Source organism: Miscanthus floridulus, chromosome 8, assembly GCF_019320115.1.
Source record: "Miscanthus floridulus cultivar M001 chromosome 8, ASM1932011v1, whole genome shotgun sequence".
NCBI lineage: Eukaryota > Viridiplantae > Streptophyta > Magnoliopsida > Poales > Poaceae > Miscanthus > Miscanthus floridulus.
Window position 1 is genome coordinate 37,596,181 of NC_089587.1, and position 17,798 is coordinate 37,613,978.

General features: G+C 48.7%; 1 protein-coding gene across 2 annotated transcripts; it reads left to right on the plus strand.

Annotated features, from left to right (window-relative positions):
* The first annotated feature begins 8,221 nt into the window (after nt 1-8,221).
* Nucleotides 8,222-11,879, plus strand: LOC136471650 (disease resistance protein RGA4-like). Of its 2 annotated transcripts, none has more exons than XM_066469396.1 (2): nt 8,222-9,083; nt 9,356-11,879. In XM_066469396.1, the coding sequence occupies exon 2, from the start codon at nt 10,422-10,424 to the stop codon at nt 11,382-11,384; it is 963 nt and encodes a 320-aa protein (XP_066325493.1). In that variant the 5' UTR covers nt 8,222-9,083; nt 9,356-10,421; the 3' UTR covers nt 11,385-11,879. Both variants share the same exon structure in this region, with proteins under 2 accessions (XP_066325493.1, XP_066325494.1).
* Nucleotides 11,880-17,798: the final 5,919 nt, after the last annotated feature.

A 17,798-nucleotide genomic window follows, 5' to 3' on the forward strand; every position in this document is an offset into this window, starting at 1 on the left:
ATCTATCCGAGGCAAACCGGAGGGGTCTTTAGGGCAGTGTTTGTTAACATCAGTGTAATCAACACACATTCTCCATTCTTTATTCTTTTTTCAAACGAGAACAGGGTTTGCTAACCACTCAAGATGATACACTTCTTTTATGAATCCGGCAGCTAAGAGCCATTTTATTTCTACCCTAATAGCCTCCTTCTTGTCTGGCGTGAATTGGCGGAGTTTCTGCTTGATCAGTTTGGCGGTCGGTGAGACATTCAAGGAGTGCTCGATCTTCTCCCATGGTACCCCCAGCATGTCTACAGGTTTCCAAGGAAACACATCGATGTTGGCACGTAGGAAGAAGACGAGCGCGCTTTCCTATTTTGGGTCAAGGTGAGCCCCAATCTTCATAGTTTTGGAAGGGTCATCGAGGCTGAGGCTGACCTCCTTTACTTCCTTGGACTTAGTAGATGTGCGAGGAGGCTCCAACTCTGGGATCTCCATGTCGTCGGTGGGCAACGTCTTGGTTTCGGTGACCACGCTGACCATCTAGATGGAGAGGTCGGTGGCTTCAGTGAGGGTGAGCCTCTCTTCTCGCAAGCGTAGGCGATGGAGAGGTTGGCCCGTAGGGCCAGAACTCCTGCAGGCGAAGGCATCTTCAACACTAGATACGCATAGTGTGGTATAGCCATGAACTTGGCCAGAGCTGGCCGACCAAGTATGGTGTGGTAGGTGGTGTTGAAATCAGTGACGTAGAAGTTGATGTGCTCTACGTGGTAGTTGCTTGCCGTGCCGAACTGTACTGGTAGGGTGATCTCTCCAAGCGATTTGGAGGCCCTGCCAGGTACCACACCCCCAAAAGGAGGAGTCGGAGGGTGTAAGATCTGCTAATCCGAGGCCCAACTCCTTTAGGACTCCGGCGAAGAGGAGATTCAAAGCGCTCCCACTGTCGACGAGCACTTTCCTAAAAAGCACCTTCTGGACGGTTGCGTCGAGGACGAGGGGGAAACGCCCTGTGTAGGGAATGTCTGCCCACTGGTTAGCCCTGCTGAAGGTGATGGGGACCTCAGACCATGGGTGATAGCTAAGGTTGGCAATGGCGTCGTCCGTAGTGACGGCGAGCACTCGACATGCGGTGAGCTTCCGTTCTTTTCTGCTCTTGGTGGAGGCGAGGCCCCTAAAGATGGTGGCAACCACCTTGTCATGGTCCTAGAAAGCATTGTCATTGCCCCTAGGTAGTCGGCGACCTCTGGCTCCGTCGTTGGCATCGTCATCCAGCTTTTTGTCCTAGAACTCCTTAGCCAAACTGAGGTAGTTCTTCATCTTGTACTTGACATTCTTATGGAGAGGGCACGGGCCATCAAGGATCTTTTGGTACTGCTCGTCATAGTTGCGCTTGGCGCAAGGTTCATTGACAGCAGCGATGATGTGGTCTGGCCGTCGGCGGTGATTTTGACCAGACTTGGGCCCTTCTGGCCAATCACGACTATTGTCACGATGGTAACTGTGATCGTCGAAGCGGCGATCGTTGTGGCGTCGGTCGTCGGGGTGGTCATCATAGCGACGTGTTGGGCGATGAGTGTCCGCATCCTCATTGAAGCGCACCTTGGCTTCCTTGGCATCGGTGTACCGGTTGGCGGTTGTGATCATCTCGCCAATCCCAGTGGGCGGCTTGCGGATGAACTTGGAGCGAAGCTCACGGTGATGGAGTCCTCGGATGAAGGCGGTGATGACCTCGGCTTCCGTGATGTTTGGAATAGAATTCCTCATTTCGGAAAAGCGTCGAATGTAGCTACGGAGGAGCTTAGATGACTTTTGGTTGATGCGGTTCAGATCATGCTTGGTGCTCGGTCGAGTACACAAAGCCATATAATTGTCGGTGAAGACTTTTTTTAGCTCTTCCCAAGATCCGATGGAGTCCGGGGCAAGGCTTGTGAACCAGCTCATGGCAGCCAGTGTGAGCATGATGAGGAGATAGTTTGCCATGAAACTAGAGTCTCCTCTGGCAGCGCGGATAGCAGTGGCGTAAGCCTGTAGCCACTGTGTTGGCTTCATCCTTCCTTCGTAGGGCTCAACCCCAGTGATTTTGAAACCGTGAGGCCACTGGAGTGTTCGGAGCACCCTTGTGAAAGCTGGCGGCCCCTTAGGGTTATTGGCACCATCGTCTGTAGCATTGTTGGTGGCGATTGGCTCGAGAGCTAAGTCTGGGTTACCGTACTCTCGCTCGTACTCCTGGTAGCAGCGTACTTCGTCTTCATGGCGATCGAAGCAGCATTCGTCGATACGTCGTCGTGCATCTCGGAGATTGTTGAGGTGCACTCGGACGTCCTGGTCGACCTCCTGGTCGTGTTGGCGGTGATGTTCGGTGCGGTTGACCCTAGCTCCACCCTGGAGGGGTTGCCTATCGTCGCGGTGCTGGATGATGAAGCGACTTTGGCGGTGATTGGTTCTTGTGGCGACTGATTGGCAAATCGAAGTGGTGAAGTATGAAGGTCTTTAATTCTGGCGAATCTCATTGACCTTGCAGTGCGCCGCTTTAAGCATGGTGGTGACCTTGGCGAGCTCGGGCATCTATAGGAGGTGGGCAAGCTCGTTGGCGGCCACTGCCAGATTGGCGCTTGGAGTCTTGAAGACGTCATGGCCGTCAACGCGAAGAAACTCTTCATCGAGGTTGCGCTGGAGTGGCCTTCCTTGAGAGTCGAGCTACTGCTTGGCCATTGCAAGGGCATTTTTGTTTGGTCAGCATTGTGCGCGGATGACATTCCGGTTCTCATGAGCGGCGCGTTCCTCCTCAGTCTCGCCATTCCAAGGGGGGCTGTCGATGCTGACGTTAAAGATCGCACCACCCCGGAAAGGAGGGAGATGAAGTTGCTCGGTGAAGGTTTCGGCAAGGGTCTCCATAGAGCCTTGGGACTCGGAGTCTAGATTCTCCTCTATGATGGTCTAGAGGGATGCTCCATACTGTCGGCCGACGTGGAGCATGTTGACGGTCGGCGGAGGCTTGTCGGCGATCTGGTCGGCGAGAGGATGGATGTCTCCCTCCTAGTCAGCGAATTTGCTTCTTAGGGTGTCTTGGAAGGTGGCGGCGACATTGGTGACCCTGAAGGGCAGAGCCGCACCTCCTAGAGTTTCCCAAGTAGCCTCTGATAGAGTTGGATCAGAGGGTGGTCGGCGCTGAACCAAAGTGTCTAGAGCCGATTCGACAATGGAGAGGCAATCGGCGAGCTTCAGACCGACCCGATCGATGGATTCGATCAGATCATTGTTGTTGATCTGCCTCCTCTGGTAGCGAGGAAGCGGGCGGCGAGTTATTGATGAAGGCAACCTTAGAGGTGATTCTGAGATCGGATCTACAGTCGTAGGTGCGGGGATGATCAGCACAGAATTGATCTGTGCCGGCTCGAGGAGCTCTCCAACTCCATTAGCATTGATGATCCAGGAGATTGATCCGACCGTGGAGATCTGGCTGGGCTGCGGGAGGGACAAAGAGCCTATGGAAAAAGCCCCTACCTGGCGCGCCAACTGTCGATAGAATATCGTCGGCAGTCCTCTGAGGGATATCCCACGAAGGTAGATTGATCGGTAGAGGAGCATGAGATCAAGAACAAGAAGGCAATAGAGACACATGAGTTAGATAGGTTCAGGCCGTCAGTATAACATAATACCCTACTCCTATGGTCTATTGGTTTGTATTAGCTATCGTATGATATTGCATGAGTTTGGAGGGGTCCCTGCCCGCCTTATATAGTCCGGAGAGCAGGGTTACAAGTCAGTTATATCTAAGAGATAACAGGAAAGTAATAACTGATTACAGGAATCTTGGAATCATACATATCCTAACAGATCTCGTAGTATCTTCAGGATATCTTCCAGATGTCTTGCGGGAGGCGCCGAGTAGAGTCGTGCCCCGCAAGGCTTCATCTTGTGGGCTAGGCCACCCCTGGGGGCGTAGCCCATGTGGTCTGCCATGTGTATCCGGGGTCATGCCCCCCACAATAATGGAAAATTTCTGGCTTCAGCCTTCTTTTAAAAAGAAGAAGCATTAGTCCAAACTTATTACAGTAGCACACCCATAATTAAAACTTATTACATGTTCAAAACTAAAGTCCAAGATGGTAAATGAAAGATCATCCATGCAATGCGAAGAACTCCATGGCTCTTGATTCTAGTAGCTTGCAAGCGTCAAGAATTCGTTCCTTGCCGTCATCCGAGCGCTGCAATAGAGCCCAAAACCGTAACTAGTATGTTCCCCTAAAAAGAACCTACAAAAAAGTTTTTGGGTGGGGCTATATCTACCCCTGAAACCAGCTAATACAAGTGTGGAGGAGTTGGGAAACTATACCAAGGTGTCGCTACACTATTTTAGAGCTCTTCATTTTTATAGTGCTTAGTGATACACATGGTGATTAGTTTAGGTGCTATTACAAAACGCTTAGGCTAGTTAGACCACCTCTAAATGTGCTTGCTATAGGTTTAGACCTAGTATTAGTGAGGTTTCCATACCTCTTGCTATTAGGGGCTTGCGCGCACCATGTTTGTATATTGGAGGGCCTTGTAGTCTTGTGAGACCACACCAACTGTGTATGTGGTGTGGCCACCATTGTGTACTGGAGGGAACGAGGCCCACAGTAGTTTGGCTAAGCTCGATAGTGAAGACGGTGGGGAGCGATCTTGGAGAGGCCATCTTGGAGACCCACTTGCTTGTGGGGAAGGACCGAGGGCTATCCACGAAGTTGCCTAACCGGGAGCTTGGCTCTTGCGAGGGCATCCTTGCGAGGGACTCCAACGAGGACTAGGGGAAGCGTGAGTTTCTCAATACCTCGGTAACAATACCGAAGTCATGGATTGAAATTTGCATCTCTATCACCCTTTTACCTTCCACATTTATATTATAACATTGGTTGTGTGCTTACTTTCATAGCTTAGTTTGATAGGCTAGTTGATAGGTTTGGAACCTAGGGTGCATATCTCTTTTACGGTAGGGACAGCAAACACACCTAGCAAACCTTAGTTGCACATCTAGTTTAGTGCCCATAGTTTTAGAAGTAGTTTTAAGTTGCCTAATTCACCCCCCCTCTTAGGCGTCATGGTCCCTTGAATGGTCGACCTTAATCGGTCCAGCGAGCAACACCATTCAAGACATCTCCCATCTTGCGATGGCCCAATCCCTCGCTAGCCCTTGATTCCATTCTCGTTATCTTGGTTAAGTTTTAGATCATTACTCCATCTCGTGTTGCTTGGTGGACAAATAAGCCCTACGTGCGCGGGAGATGAGAAACCCATCACCTTCTCGACTTCTATTGTCTAAGCAAACTAAGCATTGATTATGTGAAAATGAAAGTAAACAATCAATAATACAAGGTAGCGGATCAATCACAAGGGATGAAAGCTCAACTAGGTACTTGTTAGGTAACTAGTCATATTGTAACATAGCATGCATGTACTTAACATTTGTTCACATTATACAATTTGCAAAAAAAAAGAGTTAGAATGCTTAATTGCCTGCCCTGGTTCTTGGTTTGGGGCTGCTTGGTAACGACGTCGGTCACGGGGGGTCTCCTTAGGTGAAACTTCTTCGTTTGATTCCTCACCTATAGATGCATGATGCGAATTAGTACAATGATGTTAATCAATGTAGATGTCAAGCTTGCAATGATGTATAACATATGGGCTAGTAATATATACAACATTTATGTTATAGTGCAATTGATTAGGTCCTGTTACTGTCATGTCAGACTGTTCGGTTGAGCTGCCGGACTGTCTGCACGAACATGGTTTGTGTGGCTAAATAGTGAAAACAGTCTAGGTGAAATACTACTTTAGATACTAAATGTGTGTTTACCAGACTGTTCGCCTGAACAAGCGGACTGTCTGTGTGAACACCTTCTAGAAAGTGAGCCTCAAGAATGTAGGGAGCGAATTATTGGAACAGTTCGAGGGTACTTTTGGACTATCTGCGAGTGCATTGTGCCCATGAGATTAGTGAAGTGGTGATCTAGAAGGACATTAATGGTGTCAAGATGAAGCATCAAAGGATTGATCAAAGAGCAAGCAAAGCACCCCAAATAAAAGCAAACATTGAGAACTCACAAAGTGGAAATTATCAATTGGTATCTAGAATTGGTTCTCTTAACAAGTGGTATTGAAAAGAAATGAAGCAAGCCAACCACAATAAGAGAAACACTTGATCATAAGTGGTTTTCAATTCAAGTGTGAAGAATGGATTATATCTTTGTTGATTGGTCTTCACCAAGCTACTAATTGGACTTCAGATTGCTATTGGAGAAATGCATTGGAATCTAATGACTTTTCTCTTCTCTAAGAAATCAAAGGTATAATTCAAATATGCATGATCATTTCATCCCTTGCTAGTATGCGGTTAGTGCATATAGTACAAGCTTAATAGGATCATGCATAACAAATGAAAAGTTTATATTCATACTCTACCACTATTGCTTGAATGGTTGATTGATCTAGTGGTAGTATATGAGTTTGTTCATGAGCTAGTGAACACAAGTACTTGATCTATATTGGATTGCAATCAAGTGAAAAGTACAACCTCAATAAGATAATTGCTAATGGCGTGTAAAGAAGCTTAGGGAGGGTTCAAACCAAACCTAGAAGCTTAGGCAAATCAATTGGTTCAAGTCAAAATTGAGAAGCTCATGAAGATAAAAAGAGTTCAAGAAGGAAGATTACAAATGCAAAATCCAACAAGTGGTATCCACATCACCATCAAGATTTAACAGTGGAATCTAGATTATCATCAAGTGGTATGCCTCCACAACTAATGTCTAGATCATTCTATAAAATGATGTCAATGGGTGGTAACCACAAGTGGTCCTCAACTTTAAGTGATCTCCAAATGAAGAGAAGACTTCCCTCACCTACATGACTTCAAATTGTTATCAAGTGGTGTCAAGACATACATCATATAGGTGGTGTCCATAAAAAAATACAAGATTCAAGTAGTGTCAACCTTCTCGAAGCTTTGATGCAACCTTTTTGTGGCAATTAATGACGAAGGGAGAGAAATTGGTACAAATATATATGCAAGGGGGAGAAACTACACATGAACAAAGGGAGAGTTCGACATGGACATGGACTTAGGTGAAGCTATTGATCAATTGAGATAACAACTAGGATCACAAATACAAGTAAGATTGAAAATAGAAGGGGATCCAAATTCTTGAACAAAGAGAAGCACACAAATAGGGGGAGCAAGCTCATGAATACATGTTTGATGCATTTGGTTGTGCATTACGTTTTCTTGCTTGCATATGCATAGTAGTTTTATCATGTGGTATCATGCTTGTGTGCAATGTTTGCTGGAACTAAGACTTGAGTGATGAAATGTTTAGTTGGTATCTAGAGCTCTAGACTTAGCGTGCAAGTGGTAACTAGAACCTTGTTTACATTGTTGATCTGCGTGGTATATAACTTCACTCATTTCTAGCAAGGTATCAATGCTAAGGATGGTTTTCGACACCTAACTATGCACGGAAATCTAAGAATATAACCTATCCAATGGCGTTGGTCTATGTCAAAATTCCACAGGAGTCAACGGGGATCGTCGAAACAAGTCAGCGTCCAAAATCTACCAAGGTGCTGTGACACCGTCTTTTGGTTTGTTGTGTTATGTATCACCTTAGAGGCCATTAGGGGGCGTGTCCCGGGGTTATACACTTCCCCCAAAGACTTTATATTGAGCCACCACTGCTCACGTTAAGTTTTGGATTTTGCTTTAGATCAATCTGTCTTCAAATAGTCAGTGTTTATCGGTTTGTGAAACCCCATATTCTAGTGCTTAATCATACATCCGTAATTATCACTTCAATTGAATTGTGTTCTTTCGAGTTCTTGCTTATGTTCTTCAATTCGCATACAGGGATTAGCCTCCTCAGCGAGGTCAAATGGATTGTGATGCGGTTGATAACTAGAGGAGACATCATGTTAAGGTTGCAAGGTTGGAGTCTTTTGATATAAAGCCGGATTGGTGTGTCGCATCTCCACCAAATCGATAGTTACCTCCGTTTAACGGAAGATCGGGAAACCGTTACTGGAGATGCTCTAAACATTTTGCTAGGCTCATTTAAAAAACACACAACAAGCTGAGCTAAAGAGGTAGAGTTTTTTGTCCAGCTCTTAATCATTGAAGCCAAGCACATAGACCCAGCCCTCTACTCCTCTAGTGAGAAGCCCGCATTACATGTTGTCTTGCCACTTCACCTACTACCTCTTCCCTTCCCAAGTCAACCAGCACATAGGAGAAACCAGCACAAAGGGGGAGAGACTTGACTCCATGATCAATCGGCCTGCACGCCGGTAAGAGAGACGGAGGCTGCCCTGGTGAGTGGATTCATCAAAATTATTGTGCCAAGGCTGTTTTCTCTCTCAAGTGAGAAGTACAAGCTGCACAACAGCGTCAAGGGTAATGTCGAATTCCTGCAGCATGAGCTTGAGATGATTGCTAGAACTATTGATGACCAGATCTCCAGGGGAGAGCATCTTAGCTCAGCTCGAACTCAGTGGATCCAGGAGCTGCGTCAACTGGCCTATGAGATTGAGGACTGCATAGACCGCTACGTGTATCGTCTGACCTACAAGCAGCAAGCATCGTCCATCCGTCGGGCCACCATAGTACTCGCCAGCTCGCAGTTCGCCGACGAGATCCGGAAGCACCGGGACAAAGTCAAGGAACCATACGAGCGCATACGGAGGTACACATCCGACTCCCAGTGGTCTACTCCGGTTGAGCCGCCAGCGCCTGCGTATGATCCGCACACCAAGAAGGCCGACCTCGTCGGAATCGACGTGCCGCAAGAGGAGCTCTTGGAGCTCCTGGAAGATGACGAGGTTGAACGGAGGAGGAAGGTTATCTCCATCGTTGGGTTCAATGGGGTAGGCAAGACCGTTCTTGCTGAGCAGGTGTATGAAAACGATGCTGCTAACCAGTTCAGTCCGAAGGCTTGGATTGATGCACAGGAGAAGGATGCCAAGGCTGTTCTGTTATCCCTTCACTCAAGTCTTGGTCTTCACAATGAACCACAGGGTACCAGCAACGTCAAGCTCCTAAGCTCAAAACTTGAAGGATACTTGCAAGATAAGAGGTACAGAATCATACTAATTTTTGAGAAAATTCTCTCAGATCAGGCATCAATTGCTCTCTTCCCAGTACATGATTAGAAATAAATTTTAGTTAGCATTGAACAAACTAAAAAATACAATACCTCAAATGATTACACCCAATTGATGCCATCGTTTAATGCTGTCATGTAATAATGTTGAGCCGGTTAATTATCCTGCAGTAAGAGAACCCCATTGGTTACGCTGGCCTTAAAGCAGTTTGATAACTGTGCATTGTCATTAATTTTACTGTTAGGTACCTTATTGTGATTGATGACATGAGGACTGAACTACTCTGGAGTACTATAGGATCAGCTTTCCCTGATAACAAGGGTCTCAGTTGCAGAATAATAGTGACAACGCCTATTCAGTCAATAGCTTATGCCTGCAGCTCATGACCGCTATATCTACAAAATGAGAGGACTTGGTAAGAAACATTCAGCACAACTGTTCAAGAGGAAAGGGCCAAAAGTTGAACTCGAGCAAGCACAGATTTTGAAGAAATGTGATGGTCTACCACTACTTGCCCTAGTTAGCATAGCACAGTTCCTGTCCAAAAAGTGTGTGCCAAATGGAACAAGCTGTAAAGATGTGGCTAGGCTACTATTTGGAGACGGACAAAGATACCTTGGCAAGAATGCAAGGGGTGCTAGCAAAGAACTATGCAAGCCTACATGGACATGAGCTCAAAGCATGTTTGCTATATTTGGGTTTGTTCCCAAGTGAGCATCCAATCAGGAAGAAGAGGTTGTTAAGGCGTTGGTTAGCTGAAGGCCTTGTAGAAACACAAGACCTCGCAGTGATGAATTTTCAGGAATTCATAGACCGGAATATCACCAGGCCCATTGATGTGAGCTACAATGAAAAGGTGAAGACATGCAGAACTTGTGGAATAATGCTCGAGTGGATTAGACGCAAGTCCGTCTCTCAAGATTTCATTACCCTATGTTGTGACGGCATAGTAAAGTTGCTCTGTGATCAGGGGGGGCAACCTAAATGTGTCCGTCGGCTCTGTCTCCATCGTGATGGTACAGCCCATGTGAGTTTAGGTAATGTATCACTTGTCCGTTCGCTGACGATCTTCAACGAGGCAGATGAAACTTTGGTGGATTTTGGGAACTGTCAGCTACTACGTGTTTTAGATCTTGAAGAATGCAACAGTTTGAGTGAAGAAAAACTCAGGAATTGGCAACTTGCTGCTGCTGAAGTACCTTAGCCTGGGAGGAACAATTACAAAACTTCCAAGAGAGATTGCAAATCTGGAATTTTTGCAGACACTCGACATAAGGAGAACAAATGTCAGAACACTGCCCATAGACGTCATGTCGTTTCCCTTTCTCGTCCATCTGCTTGGAAAATTTAGGCTCACTGGTAAAGCCAAACAAATGAGTAAGGCAGAACAGTTTTTATCATCAGGGAAAAGCAACTTGCAGACATTGGCAGGATTTATCGTTGGTGAAAGTGAAGGATTTCTGCAGCTACTGACTCATATGAACAATCTGCGAAAGATCAAAGCATGGTGTGAGTCTATTTCCGGCAGCAATGGCACAGTTCATCTTGTGGAGGCTGTTCAAAAGTACATCCAAGATAACGATGAGGAGGAGCAGACTAACCAGGATGACCGCTCCATGTCACTTCATTTTAAGGTTTCCTCTTTGGACTTCCATTCTTTGAAAGGCCCCTGCTATCTTAGCTCACTGAAATTGCATGGCATGTTAGGGACGGCATTGCCTCCGTTTGTTTCATTATTGCGTGGTCTCCGTGAGTTGTGCCTTTCAACAAGCACCCTGACAGCAGATATCCTGGCTACAGTGAGCAAATTATGCTACTTGCAATATCTCAAGCTGATTGCAGACCAGATTGAAGAATTCTTCATAGAAGCAGGGGCATTCCCGAAGCTTCTGCGCCTGTGCCTTGTGCTTCAACATCCGACCAATAATATCCTGGTAATCAATGAGGGCGCTCTATCAAAGCTTGTCGCACTTCAGCTGCTTTTTGAAGGTCTAAATGGTCCTTCTGGCATCAATATTGCACACCAGAAATCCCTTAAGGAAGTTACACTTCATCCTGATCAAACTATAAAACTGGATCAATGGCAACAAGCAGCTAGGGATCATCCGAACAGGCTCAATGTTGAACTTATGGGCACCATTGATCCAATGGATATTGATGCTGCAGAGAATTCTCCTCTGCAAGATGAGAAATCAACTCCTGAGAACGTCACACAAAGGCCACTTCAGGATCATTCCAGTTCATCTACCAGACTCAAAGTAATGATGACGTGATGAAATGTAGGTTTGAAGAAATCAAGAAAGTGAGTCCCGACCATGAGCATTCTGTTGAAACATCGGTTTCTAACAAGAGTGAGAAGTGGGCGGAGGCCTTCGTCTTAGGACGGGGTCTCCGCCCGAGATGGGCGGAGGCCGGCCTCCACCTAAGACGGGCGGAGGTCCCTGAACGCAGCGCACTCCTGTCGGACAAAATCCTCTGTCGGAGGCTCCAGACAGAAGGTCGCTAAACGAGGGATTCAGTAGGCTTTAGCCAAGTAGGAGTAAGAGAAAGGGGCGGAGGCCCTTGGCTTTGGCCAATGCTCCGGACTCGGGCTTTGGCTCAGGCTCTGCCTGAAGGAGAGAGTGAGGATCAAGTACCGACTCACAAGAACTAGGGTTTCATAATTGCTTTACCAACCTCCCGCTCACAGTTACAAGTGTTCCCTATTTATAGGGCTCAACTACCACTTTACAGAGTTTACAACAGTGCCCCTCAACTGCTACGGTACATTCCAGGAATATTCCAACCCTAGTGTCTAACCTCAGGGGTGTTCTCATCACACCGTCTCGCGATGTCTTCATCTTGGGCCTAAGCCGACGCCCACTAGAGGCCCATCAACTGTCCCCACGTATGCCTTGCTGACCTGATCGTTCCTTGATGGGCCTCCACCGCCCTGGGGAACACCTTCGCCATGATTACTGCGCTTGGCCTCTGCTGTCCTGGGAGAAACTCCACCGTCATTCTTGTACTAGGCCTCCGCCGTCTTGGGAAGAGCCTCCGCTAGCTAGGCCTCGCCGTCTTGGGGAGAGCCTCCGCCGGCTAGGCCTCCGTCGTCTTGGGGGGAAGCCTCCGCCGGCTAGGCCTCAGCCGTCTTGGGGGGAAGCCTCCGCCGGCTAGGCCTCCGCCGTCTTGGGGAGAGCCTCCGCCGGCTGGGCCTCCACCGTCCTGGGGAGAGCCTCCACCGGCGAGGCTTCCGCCGTCTTAGGGAGAGCCTCCATCGGCCGGGCCTCCGTCGTCTTGGGGAGAGCCTTCGCCGTCTAGGCCTCCGCCGTCTTGGGGAGAGCCTCCGCCATCTTGGGGAGAGCCTCCGCCGGCCGGGCCTCCGCCATCTTGGGGAGAGCCTCCGCCGGCCGGGCCTCCGCCGTCTTGGGGAGAGCCTCCGCCGGCCGGGCCTCCGCCGTCTTGGGGAGAGCCTCCGCCGGCTAGGCCTCCGCCATTATTCCTTCATCAGGCCTCTTCGAGGGGGAGTTGACCTATACTCCGTATGGGCTCCCCCAACAGTAGCCCCTCAGCTACTAGGTTATGGATGGTACTACATGACCTGGTAGATGTTCATACAAGAAGAGGCACTATACAACCCAGATCTTGGTAGCGAGGATTGCCCTCCGCAACCCGTTCATGCACGCCTCGCTAAAAACTCCATCCCAAAAACCCTGTGGGAAAAAAGGGCATGGAGAAAAGAGCACGCGCATGACTCTAACCTATACATGCACTAATTCCTTAGGCTTTCAGCTCTGGGTGCCTTTATCTTCTAGATTTCTTCATCTATGGCCTTCGGCTCCTTCTGCTGCTTCTATGGCATGGTTCATCGGCTTCGCTCAGTGCTCTAGTCTTCATTTCTAGGACCTTCACGATGCGTAGGTCTGTATCCTTGAGGCCTTTGCTTCTGATGTCTTTTTGGCGCGTAGGTGTGTCTCCAAGGCCTGATTGTATGAGCCTTCGTCTATGTCTCTTCTCGGTGCAGAGGTCTTCACCTTCGGGTCTTCCGCCATTGGTGTCATCTCGGCGTGCGGGTCTCCGCCTCCGAGGCCTCCCCAGGTCTTCATCTCTGGGGTCTTCGCCTCTAGTGCCTTCATGATGCGTAGGCCTTTGCTTCCAAAGCCTTCGCAGGTGTTCATCTCCGAGGTCTTTACCTCCGAGTCTGGTATCGTCTTGGCGTGCTGGCCTCCGTAGGCCTTCGTCTTTTCTTCGGGCGGAGGTCTTCATCTCCGATCCTTCTTTGGGTGGAGGTCTTCGTCTTTTCTTCAGGCGGAGGTCTTCGTCTCCGATCCTTCTTTGGGTGGAGGCCTTCGTCTTTTCTTCAGGCGGAGGTCTTCGTCTCCGATCCTTCTTTGGGTGGAGGCCTTCGTCTTTTCTTCAGGCGGAGGTCTTCGTCTCCGATCCTTCTTTGTCCTTCAAATAAATCTTCGTTCACGAGCGCCAGACAAAAGGCATCACGCTCCTGAGTGGTTGGTCCTCCGGTGCACTCCCCTAGCCCCTCTTGGCTGGCGTTTGTGGTCGAGTTTTTAGCCACGATTGGTGTAGTCGACGTAGTCATAGTAGTCGAGGTAGAAGGTTGTTGTGAGGCCTTCAAACCGTTGCTCACGAGCACCAGGCAAAAAGACTTGATGCCCTAGAGAAGCTGGTCCGTGTGCTTCCCTAGCCCCTCTTGGCTAGTGCTCGTGACCAGGTCCTTAGTGACGCTTGGTGTAGGCGACGCAGTTGTAGTAGTGGAAGTAGGTGTTCAGAACCAAGTTTGCCGATGTAGACGTCGACGGAGGTTCTTGAGCCATATTGCAAAAGTTATTTGACAGAGGCGATGTTGTTGTACACGATGAAGGTGTCGATGAAGCCCCTCGTGCTGTCGCGTTGGCGGAGGCTAGTTGTCATGGTTTTGCCGAAGGTCCTCCTGCAAAGCTGCTTGGCGAAGGCCAAAAGGTGTTTTTGGCGGAGGCGATGTTGGTGAAGTTACCAAAGATGGTTGCGGAGCCCCTCATGCCGAAGAGCTTGGCGAAGGCGATGCCTACATAGACGCCGACGCCGCGTGTCGAAGTCCGGAGAAGTCATAAAAATGCAACTGAGTTGATCTCCTGCATTTTTAGGGACTTAGGTTGGGCATTATAGCTTCGTCGAATATCGACTTGCTTTGCAAGTCTTTCGACACCCGGAAAGGCACTGGCTTTCCCACTAGCTGCAAAAGATGGTTAGTCATTTATATGATATGTGAAGGTAGCACGAGAGCCTTAGCTCCGTGACCTGGTGCCCGTGTTGGTTCAGGACTTCTTCCAGGATTTGATGTCTCAGCACGACAGCCTTAGCTTCGTGACCTGGTGCCCATGTTGTTTCAGGATTTCTTCCAGGATTTTGATGTCTCAGCACGACAGCCTTAGCTTCATGACCTGGTGCCCGTGTTGTTTCAGGACTTCTTCCAGGATTTTGATGCATAGAGTCATGGCGCCCGTGTATTCTCGGGACTTCTTCTGGGTGGCCCGGGCCATGCATTGCAATGTATTTACGCGATATATGTATGCGATGATGAGAATGATAGCATTTGCGCAAAAATATTTAAAAGGTGTAAACTTATTATGCATGCTGCAAGAATGTTGGTTAAGTTTGAATGAAAGACAAGCTATGCATATAAGAAATAATGTCCTCAAATGAGAGGGTAATAGTTTTAGATGGCTAGCAAAGGCTGCCACTTGATAGCCTGCATGAGCACAGGTAAGATTCATAGCAGTGACTATAGTAAGGATTAGTTCCCTGTGAAGGTTAGCTCAAATATTTGATTGATATAGATATTATGAAGATCTTCAAAGAATTTAGTCAGTATAGCCTACAAAAAAGAAGAAGAGGAAAACATGTTAGTGTTTGTGGGTTCGAAGGTTGGTTGGATGTCGAAAGTCAATTTTTGATGGAGATCTCCGACTAGAAGGCTGTTAATAGGCGAAGGCTGTAGAGTGACGAAGGCTACCAACCGATGAAGTTCAATGATTGACGAAGACCAATCAATGACGAAGGCTGCTGAAAACCAATGATAGATGAAATCCACTGATTGATGAACGAAGACCATGACTGACGAAGGCTCAAAAAGACGAAGGCCAAAGACTAACAAAGGTTATTGACTGGTGAAGGCCAATACGTGTCAAAGGCACCGGCGAAGACCGTTGAAAGATGAATAATCGACGAAGGTCCTTACTGACACATGCCCTGCTGAAAGTTGTAGAGAACCTTGATTGATGAAAGCCACTGACTGATGACGGAGGCTGTTGACTGATCGAAGGCTGCCCACTGACTGACGACGGAGGCTGCACTGACATATAATAAAGACCAGTCTCCGCCTAAGACGGGCGGAGGTTGTTGGCTGTTGAATACCACTTACTGGAGAAGGCCATTTGTAGATGAATATTCACTGACTCATAGAGGATCACTGAGTTATCTGATAAGTGTTGAATATTCCATGAGAACCACTGACTGGCGGAGGTTATTGACTGATTCATATAATTGTTGGACAGATATGTGACGAAGGCTGATCACTTAATGAGAAGAATTGCCTGCTTAGGTGTGGTGCATGCGTTGGATCGCCAAGGTTGCAAAGGTAGCATATATGTGATCCAAATCTCTGAAGGCTTATATAGATTCTGCACATCTTTTCATAAATAGAGTAAAGGCATCATAGTGGCTAGCGGAAGTTGTATGATCAATATGATGAGAAGATCTGGTTACGAAATCCAGACTCATAAAACTTTTTACTGGATTTTGCGAAGTTATTAGCAAAAATAGAAATAAGAGCAGAGTACGGAGTTATCAGAATATAAAAATGTGAGCAAAGATGAAATCAGAGGGTAGTGCTGCTTTTATTTCTGAAAGCCTTCTAATCTTTGTAGAAACTTTTTTAAGTAGTAGCGGCCGAAGGCTTTAGGAGTTCGGCTAAAAATTCTTCTTTTCTTTCTCTTTAGATCTCAGATAGTCTTTACGGAGATGTAAGTATGTCGTACACTCATACCTTCACCCAAAGGTTCTTACCGTCCTTTGAGGTTCACTGCCAATCTGCTAATGAAGTCATTGCAACAAAGGCTAAGCCGAAGAAGGTGCGCCGACGAAGGCAGGTCGGAGAAGGTCCTCTGATGAAGGTCTAGCTAGAGAATGTCGGCGATGAAGGCCAGTGGCGACTGGCGAAGGATGGGCTGGAGAAGGCCCGCCGACGAAGGCTCCAACTTCTAGCTCTGCAAAAAATTTCGTGCCGAGCACGGTGGGCGCCACTGTTGAAACATCGGTTTCTAACAAGAGTGAGAAGTGGGCGGAGGCCTTCGTCTTAGGATGGGGTCTCCGCCCGAGATGGGCGGAGGCCGGCCTCCACCTAAGACGGGCGGAGGTCCCTGAACGCAGCGCACTCCTGTCGGATAAAATCCTCTGTCGGAGGCTCCAGACAGAAGGTCGCTAAACGAGGGATTCAGTAGGCTTTAGCCAAGTAGGAGTAAGAGAAAGGGGCGGAGGCCCTTGGCTTTGGCCAATGCTCTGGACTCGGGCTTTGGCTCAGGCTCTGCCTGAAGGAGAGAGTGAGGATCAAGTACCGACTCACAAGAACTAGGGTTTCATAATTGCTTTACCAACCTCCCGCTCACAGTTACAAGTGTTCCCTATTTATAGGGCTCAACTACCACTTTACAGAGTTTACAACAGTGCCCCTCAACTGCTACGGTACATTCCAGGAATATTCCAACCCTAGTGTCTAACCTCAGGGGTGTTCTCATCACACCGTCTCGCGATGTCTTCATCTTGGGCCTAAGCCGACGCCCACTAGAGACCCATCAACTGTCCCCACATATGCCTTGCTGACCTGATCGTTCCTTGATGGGCCTCCGCCGCCCTGGGGAACACCTTCGCCATGATTACTGCGCTTGGCATCTGCTGTCCCGGGGAGAAACTCCACCGTCATTCTTGTACTAGGCCTCCGCCGTCTTGTGAAGAGCCTCCGCTAGCTAGGCCTCGCCGTCTTGGGGAGAGCCTCCGCCGGCTAGGCCTCCGCCATCTTGGGGGGAAGCCTCCGCCGGCTAGGCCTCCGTCGTCTTGGGGAGAGCCTCCGCCGGCTGGGCCTCCACCGTCCTGGGGAGAGCCTCCACCGGCGAGGCCTCCGCCGTCTTAGGGAGAGCCTCCGCTGGCCGGGCCTCCGCCGTCTTGGGGAGAGCCTTCGCCGGCTAGGCCTCCGCCGTCTTGGGGAGAGCCTCCGCCATCTTGGGGAGAGCCTCCGCCGGCCGGGCCTCCGCCGTCTTGGGGAGAGCCTCCACCGGCCGGGCCTCCGCCATCTTGGGGAGAGCCTCCACCGGCCGGGCCTCCGCCGTCTTGGGGAGAGCCTCCGTCGGCCGGGCCTCCGCCGTCTTGGGGAGAGCCTCCGCCGGCTAGGCCTCCGCCATTATTCCTTCATCAGGCCTCTTCGAGGGGGAGTTGACCCATACTCCGTATGGGCTCCCCCAACACATTCTCTCGTTTCAATGGACCTGTCCAATGTTGCATGTGCTACTAATGTTAATAGTACGACATGCTAGTACAAGGATCACAACTCTTACGCCTGTTCGTTCAGTGTTTTCCCATGTTTCTGTTGTCCGGTCGTTTCATCGTTACTTAGTTAGTTGATAAAGTAAGTGGTGTGCATTCTAGACATCCCTATTGTC

Coding starts and splice junctions, on each gene's coding strand:
- LOC136471650 (XM_066469396.1), top strand. CDS start 10,422: ATGTCGTTTCCCTTTCTCGTCCATCTGCTTGGAAAATTTAGGCTCACT.